The sequence below is a fragment of the Carassius carassius genome, chromosome 2, assembly GCF_963082965.1.
Source record: "Carassius carassius chromosome 2, fCarCar2.1, whole genome shotgun sequence".
NCBI lineage: Eukaryota > Metazoa > Chordata > Actinopteri > Cypriniformes > Cyprinidae > Carassius > Carassius carassius.
Window position 1 is genome coordinate 19,207,661 of NC_081756.1, and position 27,896 is coordinate 19,235,556.

At 37.8% G+C, this 27,896-nt stretch overlaps 1 protein-coding gene across 1 annotated transcript; it reads right to left on the reverse strand.

Annotated features, from left to right (window-relative positions):
- Positions 1 to 927: 927 nt before the first annotated feature.
- On the reverse strand, positions 928 to 27,863 carry LOC132105688 (kinesin-like protein KIF18A). Its single transcript, XM_059510995.1, has 18 exons — positions 27,707 to 27,863; positions 26,837 to 27,209; positions 26,242 to 26,399; positions 25,442 to 25,546; positions 25,214 to 25,324; positions 24,529 to 24,726; positions 15,201 to 15,377; positions 14,977 to 15,051; positions 14,698 to 14,798; positions 12,650 to 12,812; positions 12,017 to 12,181; positions 9,510 to 9,631; positions 9,045 to 9,283; positions 6,933 to 6,992; positions 2,316 to 2,670; positions 2,105 to 2,197; positions 1,884 to 1,993; positions 928 to 1,431 (listed from the first exon to the last, which is right to left on the reverse strand). The coding sequence occupies exons 2-18, from the start codon at positions 27,153 to 27,155 to the stop codon at positions 1,292 to 1,294; spliced, it is 2,691 nt and encodes an 896-aa protein (XP_059366978.1). The 5' UTR covers positions 27,156 to 27,209; positions 27,707 to 27,863; the 3' UTR covers positions 928 to 1,291.
- Between the last annotated feature and the right edge of the window lie 33 nt (positions 27,864 to 27,896).

The window sequence follows — 27,896 nt, forward strand, 5'->3', positions numbered from 1 at the left end:
GCTGCTCTGGATGCCATGAGCCCAGTACATCTGCCTGTAGGCGTGTTACATAATTATCTGCTAATAATAGCCTCATTAACAGAATTGATTACTGTTTAAGCATTCCTTAAGCATGACGATATAACCAGCACAGCTATTCATAGCACAACTGATTGTCTTGCAAAAAAACAAAAAAAACAAAACCATTTACAAACACCAATTTCTATTGACAGATTAAGTTTAGTAGATATCAGTCATGGTTTTTGTCACTCTTACCTACAGCAAGGACTGACTCGGCTACACCAGAGCATTTGGGCTAAATCCTTTTCTGGTTGATGAAAATTACAAGCACTTCTATGGAACTCCATTGTAATGTTGGAAATGTTAAAGAGTTTGAACATTAAACGGGCCACACTCCTGATGGGAGGCTCAATTTTCTTTCGGTTCAGACAGATGGCATGCAGGAAATGGACCAAGATAAAGCTCAAAGCGTCAGTCTCCAGACTCCCTTTTTTCCTCTGTGGATTGAAACCCATAAGATCTGATCACACTACAGATCAGCAAGAAACAAGACGAGTGAACGGCTTTTGCAAGACAGTTGGAGGTGAAGATGCATGAAAAATCTGCAGAGAATGTAGACTGAACTAATAGGTTTTGTTGTGTCACTGCAATTTAAGAAGTAATGAAGCAAAATGTCAGTACTACTTGTTGTAAACGAAATCTCAAATAAAGTACCTTTATAAAAACAGTTTGTTACAGTTCTGGTGTTTGCTACATTACTACATAACTATAACAAAACAAGTTTAAATGCAGTTATCTGTACGCAGCTCTACTGTAATCTGGAGGCCAAAGTTTAGTGAGAATCTACAAATATTGTGCACACTTTGTGTCTGTGTGTGTGTGTAAAAATGATTTAAGCTCAGTTCAATGAAACACACAGGGTCGATATTTCTCAATTGATATTTCTTTTTAATCAATCATGAAATAGAAACTGCTGACCTGAAAGCAGCTTTCTAAATGGAGAGTTTTTTTATTAAAACGTTTAAAAGGGTAAAAATTTTGGGGAAAAAAGTCACTCAGTGGCAATAATAAAACGTATTTGCTTTACAAGACCTGAACATCAATTAATACATTAAATGTGAGTTTCATATTAGGCTGGACAAGTTTTCTACACTCATACATATTTTAAAACATTAACATAAAAACAATCCAGTTTTCTAGAAATAATTAAGCCCAAATACCAGCTCAACAACATAAAAAAAAGAGGCCAGTGATTGAGAGAATGCCGCCTTTAATAGCAAGTGGAAGCCACTCACATCCTCTTGGTGACTTTTTTAAAGAGTGCAACAGGCCTCATCGAGCTCAACTTGGGCTTCTGCTTGTCAAGCTGATGGAGGTTTCCCTCAGACACACTCCGTACTACTCTACGGCTTGGCTCATTCTCCGCTGATACTAGATGTGGTGGAAGAGAACAGAGAAAGAATAAGAAAAGATAATAAAAAAAAAATCTTAAAAGTTTACTTGAAGAATTCGTGAAAAAATAAAGTTAAATCTCGAGATCCTACAAACATGGCAAAAATTACTTTAATGCATGGCCTCTAGAGGCTGGGGTAAATTCAGCCAACTTGTGGGCATTATATTACTAAGGAGAAAGAACGTGCATGAGCCACTGGGAAAGGGAGGAGGAGATTGTGCGCTTCTGGCTGTGCGCCTGACATTCTTTCACAGCTGTCAGCCGGCCCGCCCCATTACACTATTACAATACTTTACCAAACATAATGGATTATGTGAGGTCTTCATAAATGGAACATAATAAGAGATGCTTATGTTCCACTTCCAAGATACAAATGGAAAGCCCATAGAGGGTAACTGTAATTTTTCAGCATTGAGAATAGCTTACTAACCTCCGAAACGTCGGATTCGCAGTGGTTTAGATGCCTTGCAGCGATCTCTCTTTATGCGCTTGGGTGCTGCAGCCGTGGCCTGAGAACTGTCTTCTTTTCCAGTGTTGGAACTGATACAAACAGACACACAGTGAGATTTTGGAAAACACCAAGAGTGCAAAATGTCAGCGAGGCATGATTTTAAACAGCCCCAGCAAACAGGTCCCACAATAAACACACACCAGTTGAACTTGCGCTTGACCTGGGCAGCTGAGGTCATGGCCATGTAGGACGGTTTGGATTTTCGCAGGTCTAATAGTGATGGGATTTCAAACCTAGAAACCAATTGGAAAGAAATTTATTCATACCATCCAAAACAGAACTACCCAATTCAACTTTAACATAAGAATTATTAATTCATACAAATTATAATGCTTTCCGATCTTGAGGCACCTTTTAGCAAGTTCATTTCCATTGTTAGCACGTAGTGCCCGGAGTGTTGTGTGGCCAGGGGGCTCAGGCGATAGGATGACTGTGGCATTAACGCCTGCTGGGTCCTCGTTGTGAAAAATGTCGATAGTTGTGTTTGGATAAAAGCTGCCGGAGGAGTGCGGCTGCCCTTCAGGAGTGTACTGCAATGGGAACATGCCCTCCTGTTTTAAGACCTCCTGAACGGCAGGAGGGTAATGGGACAGCACAGGAATGGGCACATCCTCATCTGGGTTTGCAGGAGACACAGACAGCTTCCTCCTGATTGGTTTCTTAAGAGGACATTCAGCATTTCCTTCCTGATGTTGAAGGCTACAGCCTAAAAGAGAAAAGCAGCACACAATTCATCAGCTTCATTGGAAGACATCACCAAATGAAAAAGTTCTCTCATGAATCTTTTACTGTTTTGATTTAAAAACAAATCTGAGATGTGTTGATCATTTCCAAGTCAAAGCTAAAAAACACAACAACATTAGGATCAGAAATGTCTAAACTGTATTTAAAGGGGTCATATAATGCAATTTTTTTCCCTTTCTCTTGGGAGTGTTACAAGCTGATTGTGCATAGATAAGATCCCAGAAGTTGCAAAGTCTAAAGTCTCAAAACCAAAGAGAAATTCTTTATCAAAGTTAAGAATCTGTCACTCCCCTTTAAACGGGCTCACTCAAACACGCCCTCACGTCTACATCACTATGTGGAAATATTTGCGTAATGCTGCCCAATGTTCACACAAAGAAAGAAGGTGTGATTTCAGTAACCGCAGTTAGTGTTGAATCAGTCATGTCAGGGAGATGCTGTGTATATCTGGGCGAAAGCAAAAGCACTTTATTTGGCCTTCCTAAAGCATTTAGGAATCTTTAAGATTAAGTACAACAGAACAGCAACGCATTTTAAGGACGACGTTATTAGTTTAAGTATTTGCTATTGAATGTTCAAATACGGAGTTTTGTGCGCAATGTGTGTGTGTGTGTGAGAGAGAGAGAGCAAGAGACGGTCTAACAGTGGAGTCAGCTGTCTTAACCGTCCGTGGCTTGTGTGCTGCAAACACATACAAGCTTCATCACAGTGTCTGTCAGGTGACTCTGTTCCCATTTTGGGCTTGAACTGATGGTAAAACTAAGGACATTATTAACGGTCTTTACATTTATTTTGAAAGATGAAGCTTGCGATTATGGAAAGGGGTGTTACATTTGCGAAGAGCGCTTGCAGTGTTCAGCCAATCACAATGCACTGGTTCAGTTGGCCAGTCAGAGCAGACTGTGATTGTCAGAAGGAGGGACTTTGTAGAGAGGAGGGGCATAGAGGACCTACAACAATGTACAGTATTTTAAAAAATAATGTTTTTTTTTAACATTAAAGCACAAATACACAAAATAATCTTTAAAAAGCATAACTTTTTAAATAGTTACTTGAGCTATTTTAAGACATAAAAGTTACACAGTGATTTGAGGGAACATTCATTCTCATCAAACAATTCTAGTGCTCACATGAACTTAAGTAATCTGACATAAGACATTTTTCCAATGTCAGTCCTTGAATTTTGTTAAGTTTTTTGTTTATAGAGTATAGAAAAGCCCTTTAATAGCTAATTGAAGAATAGACAGACAGATATACAAGACAGACAGATGCCTAGACAGACAGATAAACAGATGGTTAAAGTCAGATAGACAGAAAGACAAGAAGGGGGACTGAATTCACCTGTTGTCACTTTGCACAAATAATAACAACTGCAACACTGTAAAATGATGAACATTAATTAATGAAACATTAATGAAACAAAAACTCCAAGAATTGCAGATGTTTCCTTCATTTTAAACATATCCCTGACAAAATCAGCTGGATTAAAAAGTATTGGGGCTATTTGAATGAATTCTAACCAACGCAAGTAACTGCCATATTATAATATTACTCAGTGTTGTTGTCATCTGCTTTGTGAGGCACATTCCTGGACACATTTGCCTCTCGCACACACGCAACAAGTTTACATTACTGATGGAAATACACAAACATTATTTACTCATACATGAATAATTTATCCACGCTTGTCACGTGAGTATTCATGCGCAGCGTGTTGTTAAACAGCAGGTTCTCTTGCGCCATCAAGACAGACAGCACATGGATGTGTGTGCTGGTGGGTGTGTGTGGGTGAGGAAGGCAAGGGAGGCTCCAGGAAGCTGTTGGAGGGGTCTGACGTTGGATATTGAGTGGTGGAGTATGCCGGAGCACGTCGCAGTCTGGCCGCACACTGACTCACACGATGCAGAAAAGCGAGGGAGAGAGAGAGAGACACTGCGGCTGCATCTTAAGCGTTCTTGACCAATCGCGACGCTTCAGAGCTCCTGCTGGTTAAACTGTTGACACACAGCCATCTCTCCTTCTCTCTGAGTCAGTGCTGGTTCTCAGAAATCTGGATTGCAAGGGAGAGGACCTGACATCCTGTTAATGACTAACTACACTCACTTTTTTAGCAAAAAAGTTTGTGAACTGAAAACGCCTCTTAAGAAAGTTCAACCAAATGCGTTTTGCTTTGACGGCCTCTTGAAGATGGCAGCTGTAAAGCACCCGTGATATCACTTCATTTGAGAGGCACAGGGTGATCAGGTGACAAAGCAAAAAAAAAAAAAAATGAGAGGGAGGATGGGCGGCAGACAGTGATGTACGGCCCAGAGCGGAGGCAGAGGAATAGGTGCGATCAGTAATTGGTGGCAGAGTGCTCTGGGTGGCGTATTTTTGGCTGGTGGGATTAAAACATGCATGAGGCGCTATTTCTGGAGGAAGCCACTGTGGATTAGGGTCGCCTGGCTCTCGCTCTCTTTTTATTGCAGAATCGTCCTCGCCCAATCCAGGAGTGGTTCATACTATATGTAACAGCTCCCCCTCCCTGCACTGAGCAATGATTTTATGAATGAAATTCAGAAGGGTGGAGGGTCGGCACTACTGAGAAGCTAGACATAGATGGCGAGGTGAGGAGGACACAGACACAGAGATATAAAGATGATTGATTTAAAAAATAAGAAGCAAACAGACAAAAACATATAGAATGTGAAAAAAAGGGTGAGGGCGGTGAGAAGTACGGAGAATGGAAAGAAACCGACCGCAGACTTAAGTCTGAGAGGCAGGAGTGGCGTGAGTCTCGTGCGTGTTGACACGTGACCCCTCCTGCTTCGGTCTTCTATTCAATCACTATTTTCCACCCTTTCACACTCCCGCTTCCTCTCTCCAACGAGCACTTGAGCACGAGCGCAGCGACGGTATCGTCATGAAGCGCGTCGATGGTGGGGGTGGGGCGGAGCTTCATTCATAACCCTCGCCTTGAATCTCTGTATCTCATTCAGTTCCTGCAGACAAGGCTCCAACTCTATCATCTTTAAGCAGGACAACCTGAACACAGCTTTTCTTTCCTGCTGCATGAATCTTGAAAATAAGCATCTCTTTTTAAAAATGGAGTAACAAATGCATTTTGGTGCACATCTGAAAATGTTCCATTGCATTCACAAAAATAGGACAGAGCAGTTACACAAACGAAATGAAACCTTGCAGAGCTAGCGACTACTTTGTCCTCACAATGGCTCAGAAGAGCAGCCTGAAAGCCCCCAAGCAGAGTGCTAAAAACCTGAACACCGTGTTTTGTGTGAAATATGCATCACATTTTGTTTTTCTTTAGAGGCAGCAAACAAATTATTCATCGTTATTTTCAAAAAGCTCCATTTCCTTCCACTGAGAACTAACGTATACTGTCCTGACCTGGTCAAATCCCACATGGTGTTTGAAATTAATCATTCAAATTTAAACAACCATTGGGGGGGGGGGGGGGGGTACAAAATAAACAACAGAAACACCCCAATCTCCTTGTCAAAAATGAGGAATTATAGACATAGGAAATTTGTTTCTAATAAAAACTATGTTCGACAATGCAAAATATTACAGGACTATCGATACAGAAGTTGACAATATTTTTCCAAACATAATTCTTAATAGTATCCGTCTGTTTCCCCCTCACTTCCCTCTTTTTCTTCTTTGCAGATCTCTGTATTTTCCTGAAATGTGTGTATTTCCCACAGCGTGTCTCAATCAAATGAGGAACACCTGTTCTGCAGCAAATACCATTACTCTCCATTTACTGAGCAATAACTCACCACTCCTTCAATTTCCCAAAGCTTTCCTCTCTTTCTCATTCTCCCACCCCTCAATTCCCTACATCCTGTGAAAAGCTTGTTTTTGTATTTCATTCAGTCAGTATGGAGACTGTAGAGGCAACTTTGTTGGTTTCTAAGCTAAAATAAAGTTACTTTAATATAATTACGTTAATTACTAATTTTAACCACTGACATGATTTGACTATTAATAAAGCACTATTTACTTTTGATGCTTACATGGAGAATGATAAATGATTGACGTACTGAAAGGGGGCCGTTGTAAACAAAGCTAGTTTACAAAAGCCGAACGGTCTTATCTGAGCTTTCACAACAGTGCGGCACACACATGGGCTGTCAGTATGAGAAATGTGACAGATTGATGACTTAAGCAGAAAACGTTGAAGCAGACATTGGAGGGAAAAAAGGGCGACAGAGATGAGTTCACCTTTAGATGAGTGTGTTGGTCTGAGACGCTGTGAGGATCGACGTGTGTGTTTCTCTGAGCCTGAGTGAAGAGAACGCATTGTTATTCATTTGTGCTGGTCCACCTTTTTTAGTCCAGCATATACATCACACAGGAACTAAATCAAGACACATACATCTGTCAATGTTCACACAATGCAGATTGTATTACACTGACACGGAGAACAGTAAATCACGAGGCACATATAAAATGAGAACACGAAGAGGAGGCTGTATGACACAAATGAGATAACTGACATTATCCTTTTGGATTACTTCCTTACATCCTCAGCTATGGACATTACCCCAAAACAGCAGAGATAAATAGCATTTTAAAACAAGATAAAGTAAAACAGATTTAAGAATGATATCAGGGATTATGTTCATTTTAACCGGTTAACTGTTAACCGACCATTAAGAATTTTGACCGATTAATACAATCAGTTAAATGGTTTAAAAAGTCATTTATTTATTTATTTTCAGTAATTTATCTAAATATTTAAAAAGGTTTGCTGAATGGTTAAAATCCGCTATGCGTATACATTTTTTATTTTTTTAGAGAGAAAGAGGAAAAAAAAGTTGCATTTTATTATTTCATTCAGAAATAGGTCTAATGCTGACGCGAAATGTTTACCGACATTATAATTAGCACTGTAAACATAGCTAGGTTATTTTAGTTCCCCTCACTCCACAACTAATCCTTTCAAATAACAGTATTTAAGATTTTAATTAGGTAAAAATATATTTCTAGTATAGGACTATTTATTCATTTTATATATATATATATATATATATACAGTACAGACCAAAAGTTTGGACACACCTTCTCATTCAAAGAGTTTTCTTTATTTTCATGACTATGAAAATTGTAGATTCACACTGAAGGCATCGAGATGGTTAGGGGTGAGCTGGACCGCAGACAGAAGGCAAAAGGGCCAACAAGTGCTAAGCATCTCTGGGGGAACTCCTTCAAGACTGTTGGAAGACCATTTCAGGTGACTACCTCTTGAAGCTCATCAAGAGAATGCCAAGAGTGTGCAAAGCAGTAATCAAAGCAAAAGGTGGCTACTTTGAAGAACCTAGAATATGACATATTTTCAGTTGTTTCACACTTTTTTGTTATGTATATAATTCCATATATAATTTCACATGTGTTAATTCATAGTTTTGATGCCTTCAGTGTGAATCTACACTTTTCATAGTCATGAAAATAAAGAAAACTCTTTGAATGAGAAGGTGTGTCCAAACTTTTGGCCTGTACTATATATATATATATATATATATATATAGCACTAGAATAAAAACTAATTAAAACAAATAAAAATCTATAGTTTTGCCTGATGTTGTAGTCACATTTCTCTGCTAAAATTATGATGCAAATTGCTCATTATGATTATCCGCATCAATAAAATGTTATTAAAATGGATCATTTACATATACACAAACACACTAACATTCAAAAGTTTAGGGTCGGTAAGATAAAAAAAAAAGGTTATTAATTTTAATGTTATAAGCAGCCAATAAATAAAACATTAAAATGTAAACGTATAAAATGTATAATTTTCTATTTTAATATATTTTAAAATATAGTAATTTATTTCCAGTAGCCATTACTCCTGTCTTCTGTGTCACACAATGCTTTAGAAATCATTTTGTGATGCTGATTTGTTGTTAAAAAAAAATTCTTATTTCATATTATCAGTGTTGAAAAAATTTCTGCAGCTTGATATTTTTGTGAAGACTGTGATACATTTTTTCAGGGTTATATGACGAATAGACAAAAGAACAGCATGTAATACTGTCTTAGAACTCTTTTGTAGTATTATAAATTTCCCTACTGTCACTTTTGATCAGTTTGATGTGTTCTCCTCACTGAATAATAATAATGAAAAAAAAAACATACACCTTACACTTATGAATGGTAGTGTAGCAGTCAGACATTGTGGGAGTCTATAAGGCTATAAGGTTTGGGTGAAATACTTTATGCATCAGCATAGCACCAGTTTCAAGTAAGCTGCCGCCTTATGTGTGATATGTGTTGCTACAGAAAGAGATAACATTTGAAAGTTTCATCTTCCATCAAGAGATCACTCACTGCATGGCGTGCTCTGGCAAGACACGAGGTGTGAGAAAGACAGGATGGGCTGTAGATGAGTGCTTCCTGTGCCCCCATCATCCCGATCCTCTGCTTTCTCCTGGTCTGCCCAGACCACACCCCTCTCCCTGTGCACCAGCCGCTCCAGCTCCTCCCACTCAGCTTCATCTGTGGCAATGTTCGCGGCCTTCAACGCCAGGTGCTGTCGGCGGCAGGTGGACAGCAGGGCGTTCACCAACCTGACAGGACAGGTGGAGAGCAAATGTGGGATAGTTAAATGATACAGATGGAGGCATTTAGATTGCAAATGTCAAATTTCTCTGAATAACACACAGAACTTTATACAAAGAATGTTCTAGAGCATATAAAAAAAGCACATGGCATCCCACAAACATATAGATGCAGGGTGACTAAGCTCCGAATCATGAAACCTGGTGCAAAACCTCTACTAGTGTTGACTCATACTTGTGTGTGTGAGTGTTTTCCTGGTCTTGAACACTGATGAGGTGGCTCATGTGCTCGATGTGTTGCTGAAGGTCAGTAATCCGCAGCTGCAGCTGATGGCACTGCAGTTCTCTTTTCAGTTCCTGTATGCAGAAACACATCTTAATACAAAGACAAATGCAACAGTTGCAGCAACCAACAGCCCCATCCCCATCCCCTTGATATTAACGGTGGATAAGCTTATCAAAATCATTGAATAGCATAATTTCCATATTAAAACAGGTAGGCTGAAAATGCAATATAGTTAAAATAAACATAATAATGATATTTGATCATTTTCATTTATATGCACCCAGCATAACATCACACATCAATAAATTAAATAAACAGCAATTGACCACAATGTGTGAATGTGTTTACCAAAACATTTGAATTAGGCCTCTACAATTAATGTGTTAATTTATGCAATTAATTAGTAAGGAAAAGTAACAGGCTTATGTTCTACGATATGAAAAAAAAAAAAAATTCTGTATCTTTTTTTTTTTTATTGCGTCTTTTCAATACTTTTTTTTCTTAAAAAGATATGTTTTAATTATCATTTTGGGAGGCTGTTCTCATTAAATATTAATTGCATGATTTGTTTTAATTTCATTTAAATTCATACCTAATTAAAAGTTTTTTGAGTGATGATGCCAACAAATCTTTCAACCAGACTTAAAACTTACTTGAAAAAGAAAACACTATCAAATCAATTTTTGTTACAAAAAATAAAAATAAAATGACAAGATATTTATGAAATTGTGCCTTAAAATCGACATGATATTCACATATCATTTTACATTGTCAACTCAAATGATGCATATGGCATAAATCAGAACACAGACAGAGACAGTCTGTCTGATAAATCTGAACAGAACATCAAGCTCAGGAGTGAGACCGCCATGGCTTTCTGGGTGAAGAAGCGATGACGAGATTAAACCATCTCATCTATGCGCTAAATTGATGAAACGGCTTAGTTGTTTTTAATCTAGCAGCTCTTTGTTTTCTTTCTGTCTCAATGAGAATGCACCTTCTGAGGAGTCTTCTATACCTCCTCTGACGCAAGAAAATGCAAAGCAGCTCAGCACAGAACATTTGAGGGGCGAGTGCGTCACTACTCCGTTCTACTTCCAGGAAAAAAAAAAGAAAAAAAACATGATAGAAAAAAAAAGGGCAAAAAAAAAAAAGAGAAAAGAGGTGTGGATTTAGGTAAGCAGCTGTGGGGAGTGATGAAGGAAAAGCATTGATTTTTCTTTTATTAAGACAACCTCCGGTGGGGAAATGGAAGGAGGAGCTAAAAGAGGATGTGGGAGAGACACAAAAATGGTCACAATGTCGATCAAAGTGCCACAAACGAGGGCAAAAACAAAGATTACACAATATTCTAAGAAAACCACTGACAAATGCTGAATTTTGCATGTTTTTACAGTAGGTTGATGAATGTTTCCTTTCTACATGCAGTCTGATTAACAGTGTGCACGGCTGTAAAATATGTCAACTGCTTGAGAAGTAGTACATCACTGCCAAATTAACAAAGGCTCAGGTTCGTGAAGATAGAGAGTAGCTGCAATTTATGCCAGTTAGTCCAAAAGATTCTACTAGTCCTCTTTGAGTGCATTTGGCTCTCTGACGAGCTCAAGATGAGCTCTGCAATTCAGGGCTTCTGAGGAGCATGTCTGCCTCAGACATCACAGCACTGCAGACTGGCACCCTAGAGCTTCAATGCTCGGGTAGAAAACATCAAAACATTCAATAATGGCATTTCGAAATGGATAACAGGCCAAGGCTGTCCACTTTGGGACTGAATTGTGCCCTCAAATAAAGAAATCTCACCATAAGCTGAAGGACCAAACCCCCCCCCCCCCCCCCCCCCCCCAAAAAAACAACATTCTTATATCACGATATACAATACATTTATTTTTGCACAAAATATTTTATATATAACATAAACATGAAGTAAACATATTTTCAAAGAGTCTACTAACTCCTTAAAATTTAAAAAAGATATGTTATCTTTATTTCATTGAAAAAAAAAAAAAAAAAAAACTGTACACTGGAGACAACCCTAAAAAGTAAGATTATTCAAAACAGATGAATGACAACAAATCTGGCCATCAGTGCAAAAGCATATTAACAAAGTATTTAATCACAAAAAATCTCTCTCTTTTTTAAAAAAAAATGTTTTTTTTTGTATAAAAACACGCTTCGAGACCTTCCCCACCCCCATTCCAACAGCTTGTGTTTCACATATTTAAATGCAAAACCACATTCTGTGTAAATGCCCCCTTACACTGAGCCATTAAAAGTAAAACACTCCTATTACAATCAACAATGCAGTCTACACTGGAAGTGCATGTCTGTGATTTCAGAGTGTGTGCTTTAGTTTTTTGATTTGAATATAGCAGAAGCTGTACTGGTTGACATCTCTGCCAGCACATGTATACTGCCCGTGCAGCATTAATCTTATGTAAAAGTGACCCGGCCCTCACCTCTGGAGAGTGTCCTTCATGTCCAAGCAGCTTCATTTCATTTTCAATGCGATGAAGCCATCCCTCGTTCTCCTGGAAGCGCTTTTCACTCTCCATCAAGCGTTTTTGCAAGTGCTCCTGGTGAGACTTCAGGGAGGCCAGTTTACGCTCGTACTTACATGTGGCCTAAAAAAACAAACAAACGATGGCTAATTCAGGGTTCACACACATACCAAACTATTCACTTTTACCATTTACAATACCAAACACAATATTAAAAGTTTGGAGGATTGTTTTTCTATTAATATTTTTGAAAGAAATATTTTATGCTGACCAAGGCTGCATTTATTTGATCAAAATACAATCAAAACAGTAATGCTGTGAAATTATTACAATTTCAAATATGTGTTTTCTGTTTGAATATATTGACATTTTTTATTTATTTCTGTGGTGGCACAGCTGAATCTTCAGCAGCAATTAGTCCAGTCTTAATGCGGATTCTGTGCTCAAGAAACTTATTTTGTTGTTGTTGTTTAAAAACTAAACCAAAATAATAAAATAACTCAAATAAAATCACTGTTTTAAACAACATTGAGACTGAAAATCAGTTTCAAACAACCTTGTGTGTGTGTGTGTATGAATCAGTGTTGTTACCCTTTCGGCCCTGTTGTCGGGGAAGAAGATCAGGCTCTGCTGGTGCCACAGCTCCCTGTGTCTCATAGTCAACCTGCTTTCATTCAACTGCTTCTCGATGTCCAGATGCTCTTTACGGGCCCGCAGACGTGATGCAAACACACTGCGCAGGGACTGAGACATCCTGCAGAACACAAAAGAGTTATTGTCTCTATTCAGTGGATGTCACTCATCTCACCTATACCAACTGTATAGGTTCTGCGTTATACATTTCCTGCTAGTTAATGTATATGCTCTGTATAAATTATAATATAAAAAAAAGAACTGTGGAACAGAGAGCACTGCACTGCTTCAGACCTATAAGAGGTCATGTGCTCCCTGTACTTTACTGACAATTTCCTCTTTATACTACCTGATTGAAAACAAACTAAAAACAAAAAAGTCTAATAGAATTAATGGAATATTGTGGTTTAAATAAAGCCCAGAAAAACATGCCCAACATGAGACATCAGATGCCAGTTTTAATTATCTGGTTTAGTTCCTAAGTACACTATCAATAAAATATATATATATATATGAAGTAATATATTTTTTTGTAAATATTACTTTTATTAAATGAAAAGTGACAGTAAAGATTGATGAAGAAAATTATATTTTAAATAAATCCAGTTCTTTTAAAAATCAAAGAACGGGTCAGTTTCCACAGAAATATTAAGCAGCTCAATTGTTTTTAACGTTGACAATAAGAAATGTTTCTTTAGCACCAAATCAGTATATTAGAATGATTTCTGAAGTATCATGCTATACTGAAGACTGAAAATTCAGCTTTGCCATTACAAGTATAAATTACATTTTAAAATATAGATTTAATTAAGTTAACATTTCACAACATTTTACTAATAATTTATTTATAATCAGATAAATGCAGCCTTGGAGAACATTTTAAAATCTTACCAATCTTCTGAATGGTAGAGTAAGTCTCACTGAGAAAAATATAAAAAGCAGACCTGGCAGTTGGCTACGAATGCATCCTATGATAACTAAGAATATATTTAGATAGAAACACAAGGTTCTCTTCTATTTATTAAAGGTAAGCGCTAAAGGCCATCATGCTCTCATTCAAACACATTCTCCACTGAGAGCTTTCAATACTCCAACACAGCCTTTTGCAACACTGCAAACGGCTCGTCGATGAATGCTTTGAGCTATCACCTGAACTGTGTGTGTGGGCGGTATTAGTTTTGATTTTAGAGAGAAAAAAAAAAAAACTCCATTGAGAGAGAGTGCAGAGGCTGTATTTGGGGCCATAATGTTGGTGCAGCGCCGGCACTGCCAGACTCCTGCATTATTAATGCGGGCAGGAGCGCGCCAGCCCTCCTTGCCACTAAGCACCTCTCCCTCTCCCTTCTCTCTCTCTCTCTCTCACTCGCTCGCTCTGCAAGTTGTGAATTCTGATGCCGGTGAATGAAACACGTAGGAGTGAGACTCATTCAGCTTTTCCCCCTCCTCCTTCCCCTCTCCGTCCCTCCCACCCTTGTTATTTTCCCTCTTTCTCTCTTCTCTCCGCCTAGCCTTCATTTTCTCCCTCCCATCTAGGGGTGCTGCGGCGGTTTTTGCTGACGAGAACCACACACACACACACACAAACAGAATGACTAAATCTCAAGGCTGAGGGGTGGGGCGATGGGATGTGTTGCAAAAATGTGATACATTTTCTGTCTAAAACAAGCAATAAACCAAAAAAAGCAAAGGGGGGGGGGGGGGGGTGCAAAAAATTACACAAAGCACAAGTCTCCACTCTCCACTGGGCCTGATGAAAAATGCAGAGGTAAGGAGACCTCCACCTGCGTTGGTGTCTGGCTTTGTCCTGTGTACTCTTAATCATGAATAATTGAGGCGGAATCAAAGTTTCAAAGGACAGCATTAAAGAGCTGCACATCACACATGGCATAAAATAACAACATCTAAACAAACAAAAATACAGGTCTCAAGATGCATGCTGGTGCCTGTAAATAGAGTCTGCGGTTTCACGTGAGTGCACGCTTTTAGACTGAACGTAGGCTGCTTACTTCTCAAATTCGGCTCTCCTCTGGATAGGGATTGGATTAAGGGCAGGAACCTCCACCTTCCGCTCTTCGTACTCTTTGAGTTTCTGTTTCAACATGACAATCTGCAAGCACACACACACACACACACACACACACACACACACACACACACACACACACTATCATTAGACAAGCTAGTCTCATGTGGCTTAGACCCATCTCACCTAACAGGAGAGGCGAACCAGATTTACAAAGTGAGTAGTTCCATATTAAGACCTAATTAAGGTTGAGATTTTTTACCTCAGCTTTCTGCTTTTCACAGATGATAGCATACTGGCCAATGTGACTGTCCAAGCTCATCACGTTACTCCTCAGCTGAAATACATGGAGAGAGAATCACAAATATGACCTATATTATAATGACGTTTTAATAGCATCTTAGTAGGACGTGAACTCATGGGTGATTTGAGGCATGTCGTTGATCGGGGGACGGCTGAAGCTGCGCGTGTAAGTGTAGGACTCACAGTGGATTTGATCTCCTTGGCGCGGTTGGCATATTTGAGAGTGTTGTGTGTATCTTCATAGGAGAGTGAGGATGGGGTGACGTTCGCGATCATCACAGTTCGGCAGTTTCCACCCAGAGAGTCTTTGAGGAGCCGTGTCAGCTTGCTATCTCTGTAAGGAATGTGTGTCTTCTTACACTGAGAATAAAAAACAAGCCAAAGCAAAGAAAAATCTAATTTAAGAATGTCATGAAAGAATGGCATTGGCAACAATACGTAAGAAACAAAGACGACAAAACAAAAAGGCTAAAGCCAAGGCAGATATTACATGAATCGGGTGAAAATGAGTTTCTGAAATGAGTGTACATTTACTTTACAATGGATCTGTCACTAGGCTTGCCTAAAATGTTATTAACCGATCCAATCTTTGTGTCTCGATAGTTTTAAAAGTATTTTAATAGAAATTATCCCAAAATACGATAAACATTGTTACAAGGTCACTTATAATACGTTGCTTGCACATGACGTCACTGCTGTGGTGCGAAAGGCAGCTGGAAGGCAGGAATAGGAATCACTAGCAGAAACTCAAAATGCCTATGTTTTGTGTTATTTACGGATGCTCAAATCGGTCAAACCAAGAAACACAAGGTGCTCGTGTACGGAAATTTTCTGTTCATAAGAAGGGAAAAGGCAAGAAATTTACTGAAAAACGCTTGTAAACCTGTGTCAGCGGGTCGTTGGAAACCAAGTTGGATAATGTTTGTGTGTGTGCATACAGTAAATATGAGACATAATAATACATTAAGATTTTATATTAATAAAGAAATTAGGGGCTACACGATTATGACAAAAATAATAATTATTGATTATTACTGATTACAAGGAAAAATATGCATGGTATTACAATGTTATGCTTAAACCAAAAAAAAAAAAAAGGAAAAACCCTTAAGATAACATGTAGAAAGAAAACAAGCATCTTAAGCATGCAGAATAACATAAGTGGACTTTGAAAGATTACTTGCTGCTTTGAATGATTATGTAATTGTGGCATCCGTAATTGCAATCGCTATTACGAATTTTATGTTTGTAATGTTCAGCCTTAAAAGAAATATGTAAACAGATACACTGCTGCCAATCTCAGGCATTCAGCACGAAACTGTCAGAATTCACTCAATGCTAAACTCCACACATAGACACAATATAAATAAGATATTATATGTGCAGTTTAGAGAGCTTCATTTGATAATAACCGAACGTTGTGAGATTGCGATAAAAGTGAGTGACAGCTTTTTAGTGATAATATGGAAGCGGTATTAGCTCGCTTTCTAGTCTATAATCAATTCAGAATTTGAATAAAAGTTTTGTTTTACGTGCTGCTAACAGGACTAATGGCCACATACTTTGTACATGCAGCAAAGTTTCAGGAGTAGAGGTCGGCCGATATATCGGGCCGATATTTGTCATTTTTTAATATATCGGCATCGGCCGATATCCGTGTTTAGTAGCGCCGATTTAAAGTCAGGCACGTCGGCGGGCAGGCCCGTGTTATTGGTGCGTGGAAAGTGCTGCTGTGAAGGACCCCAAGCCAAAACTTTTGGAAGATTCAACAACAGTCCTGGGAGATAAAGGTAGTCAGATAATTTCACTCTGTAAATGGGGTGGAGAAGTTGGCAGCTCTAACAAACACTGTAGCATGACGTTACCAAAGTAAACTGTCTCTGACGTTACTCCGCCACTAACAGACAGCTCCGCGCTCGGAGAGACAGCTGTCCTGGAGCTGCCCAGAACGGTGAATGACATTTGTTCGGAAGCATGGTTTGATGCAGACAATAACCAGTTTTCCATCCAACTCATTTGTATTTAGGGATGTCAACATTCGATAATTTCCATGATCGATCGTCGTTTAAATTAACGATCAATTAATAACCTTAATGCTGCAAAATGCGTCTGCAGCGGTATTATTATTATGTGCAAAAGCCACTTGGAAAAAAAGCTTTCTCACCTGAATTAAAGGGGTTTTAGTCTGAATAAAATGCTAGTAGCAGGACTGTAAAATGAATAGATGTGATTATGATTATTTGATAAAATGAAGAGAGCGCGCCATACGTTGGAGATCATTTTACTTTGTTGACTGTTTCCCGTCAAGGAGACCGCTGAATGCGTCTCTTTAAATGGTTTCGTGGTGCTCGTTGTTGTATTTTAAAACGCAACTGCAATGTTTTCAAATGACACTATAGTAGTGGTGCAACGGATCATCATTGATCTGTGATCCGTACGGATCAACATCTTCGGTTCTGCACACACCTGACCCGCGGATTGATTTATGAAAAAAAAAAAAAAAGTTGCGCATGTTCAGTCCACACTCAGTGGTCATGGCGAGCGAAGGAACGGAGGAGCTTGAACGGCCCGCGCATTTTGGCTTCCATGTCAGATATAGTGATGAAGGAAAGAGGTTAGAGTGAAAAGATTGTGCCAGATTTTTATGAACAGGAGAAGAAAAAAGTTGTGGATGAACTATCCCGAGCATCCTCTGTTGCGCTCATGACAGAAGGGTGGACGTCCAGGGGGACGGAGAGCTCTGTGACGATAACTGCTCACCATCACAGCAGACTGGAAGATAAGTCGGGCTATTATGTTAAAAAGAAGATATTACGCCATGTGCACTTTAAGTTGATTTCATATATTTTAATTTAATAATTTAATGTCAATAAAAAAGACAAAACGTATGTTTATTTGTCTTGGCCTTTTTTTTTTTTTTTTGCTGATCCGAAAAATGATCCGATCCATACGAGGACGAGCGAGTGCGGGTTTGACGAGATCTATTTGGAGGTTATTGCCCACGTCTCGTTCTGCACATATCCAAATGTTTCCATATTCGCAATGTATCTGAATGTTAAACTATAATATTTTTTATTTTTTTTAATGTAAACTAGACGGAAAAGATCATCCTCTTCACATGAGCAAAAACGTCCTTGGCATAACAGCAGAGAGGACCAGTATACTATTGTCTATTTAAACTGACCAGTGTAACCTTTTAAATGTTTGGTTGACTGTACTTTATTTTAATAATGAACAGACTGCGATGTAAGTTTGAAATTAGAATGCACTTTAGATGTTCTGTGTCATTTATACCAAACACAAATGTTGCTGTTTGCTAGTGTGTTTGCAGCACTACAGTTATTTATTTTTTATATATTTATTTTTTTATATTTTTCAGTTTAAATGATTTTTATTTCTTAAATTTTATTTATTTAAAATGTATATTTAAGTTTACATTTATGTTCCAACAAACTTGAAAAATTCTACTAGATAAATGCTCTAAAACTTTTATGTAAATGATTGATATATATATATATATATATATATATATATATATATATATATATATATATATATATATATATATATATATGTATATATAACCTGTTATATATTTAATACTTGGTCAGTTTATTGATTTGTTTGGTTAACTTTGGATACATTTTTTATTTTAATACTGTGCAGTACACAAAATTAAGATTCGAGAGATGGTTCAAGTCAGTGCTCAATAAATGATGATAAGTTTAGAAATGTTGTGCATCAACTTATTATTAGTGTGACATTTTAGCATGCAAATGAAGGGGAAAACTTATATCGCCCCTAAAAATCGGCAGCACAGATCGGCCATCGGCTGACCCTGACCTTTAAACATCGGCATCGGCTATAGAAAAACCCATATCGGTCGATCTCTATTCAGGAGTAACATTTATCCCGCATATCTCATATAAATGTGGGATTCGCTTTCAAAATAACTGGTTTGTAATAAGGATTAGTTGCTTAGCCTATATCTACTGACAGGCAAGTATTTCAATTTAGTTGAAAATTGCTACTCTTTATAACATAAGGATCACGTCCAACATATGTCATGATTTCCTGTTAATACCTTCCTCTTGAGCAAATGTCTAAACCAGTACAGTACAGACTTTCCTCCATCTCATCCATTATGCTTTCCACTTCCTGCCCACAATCTCAATTTTGCGCATCATCAGAAAGAATCACAGATCGCAAACAAGCTATAGTAACTTCACGTAGAGGATACAAGTGATAAATCTTGTAGTTTTCATAATTTTCAAATAAATCTTGTAATTTTTTATCAAAATGATAAAACTCTACTTAACAGTGAAATGACATACTTCTTGCTGGTGATGCATACTGGCCCAAAATCTTCCGTTTTTGCAACACATTCATCTCCTATGAACAATTTCAATGTATAAATCAAATTAAGTTTGTAACATTAAGAGCAAATGTAGGTGTTCTTTTTGTCAGGATCTAGTGACTGATACACAGTCCACATCACAGCATCCACAAAAAACAACAACAAAAACTAACAAAAAAAAATTAATGATTAAAAAACAAACATCAAATCCAAGTTTCCACTTAGCTGAAGTGGAACAGTTAACATACATGGCGAACGACATACACACAATTTGCCAAAGCAAGCATAGGGGAAAACACAGCAGTCAGGGAAGGGAAATGTGGAAAATTTTGTATATCTGATCTCATCCAGCTGATGTCTCAAACTATAGCCTACATCTGGACTCTGCATGCGTTCATGGTTTCATTATAGTTTTGAATCAAGTGGTGGCCTGCTGGGAACTTCACAAACTCCTTTGCAAAAGGATAAAATAAAGACTGTGGCCAACACAGTCAGTCATTTCTTATTATCTGGTAGGAACTACTGCACCAAAAAGAAAAAGGCACGCTTTTAGTGATAAAACACCAGCTTATGTAACCTAAAAAAAAAATGCACACAGCACCATCACGATAGCTAGTCTGTGAAAAATCTCATTTCTGAAGGAAGCATGTTCTCTCTGTTGGCACGACTGTGTTAACAAGGTGTGTGAGTGGCCTGTTTCAGGCCCTCCCAGGACAATGTGGGTAAGGAGAGCTGTCTGTGTGACAGGTTAATTTATGCGGATGGCATGAAAACAATACCTATGATGCTGCCTATTGGAGGGGCCCAGAGACAGGCACAAACCTCCTCACCTTACAAACACACACACACACACCAGCCAAAATAATCCGACATCAAACAGCAAACGCACGCACACACACACACGCGCACACACACACACACACACACACACACACACACACACACACACACACACACACACACACACAAAAGCACATAAACAAAAAAAAAAAATCGCTTGAGAATACTTAAACATTGCCAGAACAACAATATGAGTTCATGACTACATATACAATCAATTTACAAGAAAAATTAAAAGAAGATGCATCCTGCTTTGTCAGACAATAAACAGAAAGACAGCCTGCACTTATCTAACACCAAAATTAACTCAAGTGACCAGGAGGTTTTCAACCAATCCCATATTTATGGGTCACAGGCTTGTTAAGATTCAGCTGTACAGGACAAAACAAAGATGTACTGCATGCTGAAAAATTCCAGACACAGCAAACGAGTAAAAAAACTCCCTCTCTCCATTCTGCTCTTCAGGCAAATATACACAAACAAAGCCAGCAATCGAGATACTTGGACGTGAGCTGGAACAAGTGAACTTGTCTACAGTACTCCATCACTGAAAACAAACATTTGAGAAACAACAGTTATGCACGCACATGGTTGTGGGAGCAATCAAACTTTTATGATCACCCAGAATAAACTTAATCAAGCATGGTCTGGAATGTACACTAACATTCAAAAGTTTGGGATCAGTAAGAAATTAACACTTTTATTCAGCAAGGCTGCATTCAATTGATCAAAAGTGATACTATCTATTTAAAATAAATGCCTTGCTTTTTAACTTTCCATCATCAAAGAATACTGAAAAAAAAAATATTAAGCACAACAACTGTTCTCAACACTGATAAGAAGAAATGTTTTAACACCAAATAAGCAAATTAGAATGATTTGTGAAGGATCATGTGAATCTAACTAGAGTGACGTTGTGTATATACACACACAACCTTAGCACATGTTCTTGTTCTATCACTCTCAGCCAGAGATACTGGAGACCTGAGTCACCACAATCATATTTTTAGAGCGAGTTCACTTGATGTGCACAGCACGGGCTGAAATGCAGTCGACAACTAGTCACCTGTTGTGTCGTTGACATGCATATGGAATAAGGCACGTGGTTCTTTGCGCCAGTGTTAGGACTGTCAACATCTATCAGGTTCTGAAAATTGTCAGAAAGTGTTGGTATTGTGTGGTCGGAGAGAGACACTAACGCATTTGAAATGTTTAGGAGGTGGAGAACAAGAAAACCTAATTGGACAAAACTGGCTAAAAACAGCAGGAGCTGCCTGAAAGTGTTTAGAATAAAAAAAAATTAAAAATTAAAAAGCAACACAGTCTTGATATTTAATTCTGTTGTGTGTCACTATGGTTACAGGCATTACAGAAGGATATCACTAGCTAGAGGAAGAGACTGAACTCAGTTACCCGTTCATACAGACAGTACTGGATCCTCTTCGTCTCATTTTGGGTGTATAATACCATTTGAAACATTGGAGTTTTCAAAAGAGTCTTACGTGCACCAAGGTTGCATTTATGTGATAATCAACACAGTAAAAGCAGTAATATTTTCAAATATTTTTACGATCTACAATAAGTTTTCCATCTTAATATATTTGTAATTTATTGCAGTTATCACAAAGCTGAATTTCCAGCAGCCATCGCTCCAGTCTTTAGTGTCACACTCCTTCAGAAATCATTCTAATAAGCTGATATGGTGTTTATTATTATCAATGTTCAAAACAAGTTTTTTTGTTGTTGTTGTGGAAACTGCGATACATTATTTTCAGAATTATTTGATGAATAAAGCATTCAAAAGCATTTATTTGAAATATAAATTAAATTTAAATTTAAATTCAATTAAATGTATGCATTTAGCAGACGCTTTTATCCAAAGCGACTTACAGTGCATTCAGGCTATCAATTTTTACCTATCATATAAATCTTTTTAACAACAACAAAAAGAGTTAAAATATTTCCTTTTAAAGTTTTTAATGTCTCTCAATGTCAAATCAGTGTAAGCTTGCTGAATAAAAGCATTAACCTCTTTCTTCTGCAAGGAAAAAAAAGAACTTACTGACCCCAAACTTTCAAACAGCATTTACAGGTGTGACTCTTAAATTGCCTTGTAGTGTAGAAGGCATGCATTCAGTGTTTTTTCATGACCAATGATAGTTTAAAGTTGTAATAATGTGACAGGATTTGAGACATACATGGCAGCAAATTCCCACCTAACACCCCGTAATAATTAAGGATTGGTTTATAATAGTTAGTTAATGGCACGAATCAAACACCACAAGGCAGATTTAACAGCTATTTTCTAAGACTACATTCTATATCTGTCACGGGCTAATGGGATTGGGTGGTAAATTACCCTCAAACCGTCTCTGAAATGGAAAATCTGGATACAATTCCACACAATGTCTCTGGTGGAGGCGTACTGAAATCAGCACTAGTGAATGAGCAGGACACACACACACACACACACACACACACACAGCAGCCCTGAGGAAAGCGATAAGTGTACACAACAGAGTCTGTGTTGTAGGTCTCCCAACTCTGATAGCATCAGTACCTGAACCACAGAGCCAGCAGAACCTTTGGGTTTGTCCCAAAAGCAAAGAAGGGAGAGGAAGGTTAACACCATCAGAGCAAATGTGCCACAGTGACCGCACAGTATGAACCCAGCTGACCCAGACTGGATAAAGACCAACAAAGGATAAAGTGAACATAAGTAACAGTGATCCAGTAAATACATTTGTTTACAATACAGTAGGACTGCAGATAATTGGTTTTGTGGCAGGACCACACAGAATTCCCATATTGTATGCATTTAAGTGTGTGTTAAATAAAGATACAAGTATCATACGTTTTGATGCACTAATTGATCAAATAAATTCATTGTCAATAATAGTGAACAACAAATTTGTTATCAATGCACTACCACAAATAAATTTTGGCAGCAATGCTCACATAGCAATGGCACAAACATATTATAGCTTAAAAAAACAACAACAAAAAACAAGGGAAACTGGCAAAAGCCGCATAGCAAGATGCAAAAGAAAGAATGCAACAGATATGGCAGCATATTATATTAAATATTTCAGGGTATATACAGGAATCATGGAGTTAAATTTAATACCTTTCAAGACCTTTTTAAAGACTCTTTCCCTACATTTTGTCCAACCAATGCAACCCAAAGAAACAAGAATTAGACCAATTAAACAAAACTATTGACGAAACTTATTGTAAAGGTAAGGAGAGATAACTGACAAGATGTTGGAGGATTTGCTCCTCAACAAATACCGAGTTCATTGATAAATATAGATGTGCTCCCTTCACACAGTGCGAGCATGATTGCAAAATCGAAAGTGAACTGCGACTGCGAGCGCTCATTCAAAAGGAATTTAAATACACCACATATTGATAGCGGTGCCCTGGTGCGCAAAAATTATATACAATATTAGAATGTTTGTGGGAGCATATACAAGAATCACGGGAACGGATGGGAGCATGCGGTAATGGTCAGAAATTCAGTGAAAGCGGAATCAAGCCCTGCACTTTAACACAACAGTGCAGTCAGTCGATGAGTGCCATAACAGATGAGGTCAATCTTGCGGGATTCCATAAATAAACTACACAGAACCACACTATTCGGACAAATATACATAATGAAAATTTGATTGAAAATGAAATACCTTGGAAAGTGGCATTTAAGACTTTTTAATACTTTTTAAGGGGCTTAATTTTCTCTGTATTGATTATGAACATACTTTTCAAGACCCCGCAAACACCCTGTATTTGAAATATGTTAAGAGCTTGCAAGATTTTCCATCAGAATTTAATGGTATGGTTTCAATGATGTCAGCATTTCCAAATTTGCCAAACAGTGATTATTTATCATCATTTATCAAAATAAATTTCATGGATCATGTAGAGACCAACAACGTATTAACATATTTATGGGCACAATTTTTAGATGAAGCTATAAAATAAAAAGAAAATTCTCATAACTAATAACAACTTTAAACTTGTAATAACTGTTCTACTTCTATAGTAACAAGGAAGTCGACATAACAACTATTGTGATAACGACAGAGAAACAATATCATCAAAATCAACAATGCCCCCCCCCCCACCCCTTTTTTTTGATGAAAGATAAAAACATTATTGATAGACAATTAGAATCCACCAGACTTTAAAGAGCTCAAGCATTTAAAGCAGCAGGCACCTTAACTACAACACACATAAAGCATTTGTGTGAACAAAAATATACTTTTCAACACGATCTGGGGAATCCCTCAGTGTTAACAGGAGATGTCGACCTACTTTGGGGTTGGCGAGCGTGTTGATGACATTCCCTAGGGCGAGGAGGGAGCGGTTGATGTTGGCCCCCTCTCTGAGACGAGCCCCCTTAGCATTGGTGGCACTGGCCCTTTCTGAGCCGGCCAGGTCGATTAAGCTCATCTTGGCGACACGAACATTTGGATTGAGACTGGCGGTCTTATCCTGCTGCCTCAAGTAGATCTGAAGAAGAAAAAAAAAGATAGCATGAGAACATCATTCAGTCAGACTGAATAGTTTTACTTTTGCCTGACAACTTTATAAGTCAGCTGACACTAATTTGAACTGTGCAATTAACTCTGAAACATCCAGATCAACAGATAGATGACTCAGATGGTGGATTGCAGAGATGATTAAAGCTGTATTGCTTTTAGACGAACTACAGTTTAGAGTCTAGAAATAAAATAAATAGAGACGCCAAACATCGTGATTTATTATTGCCTCATCAAATCTTCCAGGAAACACAAAAAAAAATCCTAGAAATTGTTCATTCACGCAAGTCAACTGGTAGCTCAACCTCAATAACAAAACAAGAAGATTATTGTAAAGTTGCTCAAACCCCACGGGGGCGACCGCACACAGAATGAGATCTAGCAGCATAAAAACAGTTACACAGAAGCGGATGTGATATTTACAGAGAAAAGAGACGAGACTGTGAGAAGCCCTTTACCTGGAATACGGCATGAGAGCGGGAAGACGTGGCGTTCATGTCAGTGGGGTGTTGCGTCCTGTTTCTGTTACCATAATCAAGAGCTTCAAGGATGTGCTCTGCAGATTTGGGCTACAAAGTAATGAGATAACACACGCATCAGACAAGGCAAATCAACAACAATTCTTTGTGATGAGATGAATCACGGTCAAAGAAAATGCACAGATGACACATGCAGCCCAACTTCACCTGGTGCAAGGTGAGTCCTTGAACAACAACTCCATTGGAGCTGTCCTCTCTCACCGCTAATGGCCCAGAGTTAGTTAGCAAATCCCGAATCTGCTCATTATAAACCTGTTCAGGAGAAAGTGCAGAAACCCATTGCTTAGAACACAAACGGGCTGACTTACTAACAGTGCTTCAGGTACCATTAGACAGAACGAACACAAATACAGCACTTTTTGTAAGATGCACTCTGTATTTTACTCTCATTAAAAAGGTATTTCCAAAAGTTGAAAATGTTGAAAAAGTGTCTAAGTCTAAGATGACTAATATTTTAACTAGTGCAAAATAAATAAATAAATAAATATAACCATGACTGTACTGTTACACAGTACTGTTCAAAGGTTTGGGGTTAGTAAGATTTTTTATTAAGATTTTTAATCAGCAAGGTTTAATTAAATTGAACAAAAGCAAGGTTTAAGTATTTTACATTGTTACAAAAATATATTTCAAATAAAGGCTGTTCTTTCAAACTTTTTGTTCATCAAAAATTTATTAAACAGCACAACTGGTAAAATTCAGCTTTGCCAACAGAGGAATTAACTACATTACTTTTTACTTTATTTATTTTTTTATTCAAAAAATAAATTAAATAAAAATTCAGCCTTGGTGAGCATAAGACTTCTTTCAAAAACATTTTTTAAAAATCTTACAAATCCCAATTTTAGAACTGCATCAGTAAAGGAAGTAAAAACAAACAAATGTTAAATTACTACATTATAATTATTAAAATGTATTTATTAAACACACTGCCGATTAAACCTCACCTCAAGATATGAAAAGGCTACGTTAAACAATTTGTCCTCCTTGATGAGGTCCATGCGAGCAAACAGTTCTTTCACAGTGAGAAACGTCACTCCTGGATCATCACTACTACCCAACATTGTGTGTGTTTTTCCTGCTCCTGTAGCTCCATAAGCAAACACTGGCCAAACAGACACATATTTATGAATAAAATTATTATCAGGTATATATCAGCTGTCACAATGACATCAACTGTATGAACAACCTATATTCATGAGAAGTATCAAACAGTGGCAAATTGTTTATAGCATCAATAAATCAAAAAATTACCATAGTATTAAGCATGATAAATAAAAACACCAACCATGCAAAATTCCTCTAACACAGTGAAATGGAGGGGGGAAAACACAGTACAAATTAAAAGGCCATGCTCTTGTAGCAATAACAAAAGGCAAAAAGGCACCAGGTACTTTAATTCATTAAAAAAATATTTTACTGACACATTCACATTTTGCATTAAGTTTTAGCAAGACAAAGACTGTCAGCCCAAGATAATTAAATCAAGTTCATGGCACAGAAAGTTATTTTGAAATTCAATGAAGAGAAATAAAATCTCACCAGCGCAGTTGTAGCCATTCAGGACACCGTCCACTATTGCTTTAGTGGTGTTCTCAAAAACTTCCACCTGTGAAGAGTCCTCCCTAAAAACACGGTCAAACACAAACTTGAGGTCCTTATTGGCTCTGCGTCGCACATCCCTGTTGCCTACCCGCTGTCCCCGGAAAAATGTCACCACTTCCTCTTTAGGATCAAATATAAGCATGTGGTTGTCAACAACGTGGACAACCCTCTTGTGATTTCCATCCTTTTCCTTGTCGTTTAAAGGACGGACACGGACCACCACTTTTATGTGGCTGCACACCTCGCCATCTGACATTGTCCTTTTTTACAGCGTCCCACTGAAAATCTCTGCTCCTTAAGGTTTGTGTATCTATAAAGCACAAGAGAATCATTTAAAAACAAGGCATATATAAACAAGGCATATTCCAAATAATTCTTCATTAGGTAAAATGTTTACCTCTTTATGTAGGTAAAAAAAAAATGTTTTACTATGGCTTGATACCTTTATAAGTAAACTCTAACAGAAGGGGAATTTAAAATAATAAAATTAACGTTAAGCCTCATACTACATGTAAGCCATAAGATTCTCCTATAGACTGTAACGTTAAATAACACGGTTTAATGTAAGGCATGGCTGAAACCTGCAAACCGGTGCTAATTTATGTAACAAAAGGCCCTTCACTGTATCATCAATGGACTATATCATCAGATCCATATGTCTGTGAAGTTCAGCTGAATGTTTTACTTTAAAACTCTTGTTTATTATTAAATAGCATCTGCTAGCGTTGCGCTAACAGCAGCAGCTAACTGCACATCTCTCTCATTTCAATCACAAATGATCGCAGCGCTTTAAAATGTGTGACCTACCATCTGATACAATATGAATCCACGACGACTGATTTGACAATGGTATTAAGAGAATGTTTTATTTGACTTTTTTTTAACTTTAAAGACAACATTCGAGCTGATAGTACGCAAAACCAAAGCCCCAAGCGCGAAGATTTCAAAAACAAGCTGCTGTTCCGTCCCTGCATCTGATTGGACGACAACATTCGTC

Coding starts and splice junctions, on each gene's coding strand:
- LOC132105688 (XM_059510995.1), bottom strand. CDS start 27,155: ATGTCAGATGGCGAGGTGTGCAGCCACATAAAAGTGGTGGTCCGTGTC. Junction 26,400..26,836: donor GAATGGCTACAACTGCGCTG/GTGAGATTTTAT, acceptor CTGTTTGGCCAG/TGTTTGCTTATGGAGCTACA. Junction 1,432..1,883: donor GCGAATCCGACGTTTCGGAG/GTTAGTAAGCTA, acceptor CACCACATCTAG/TATCAGCGGAGAATGAGCCA.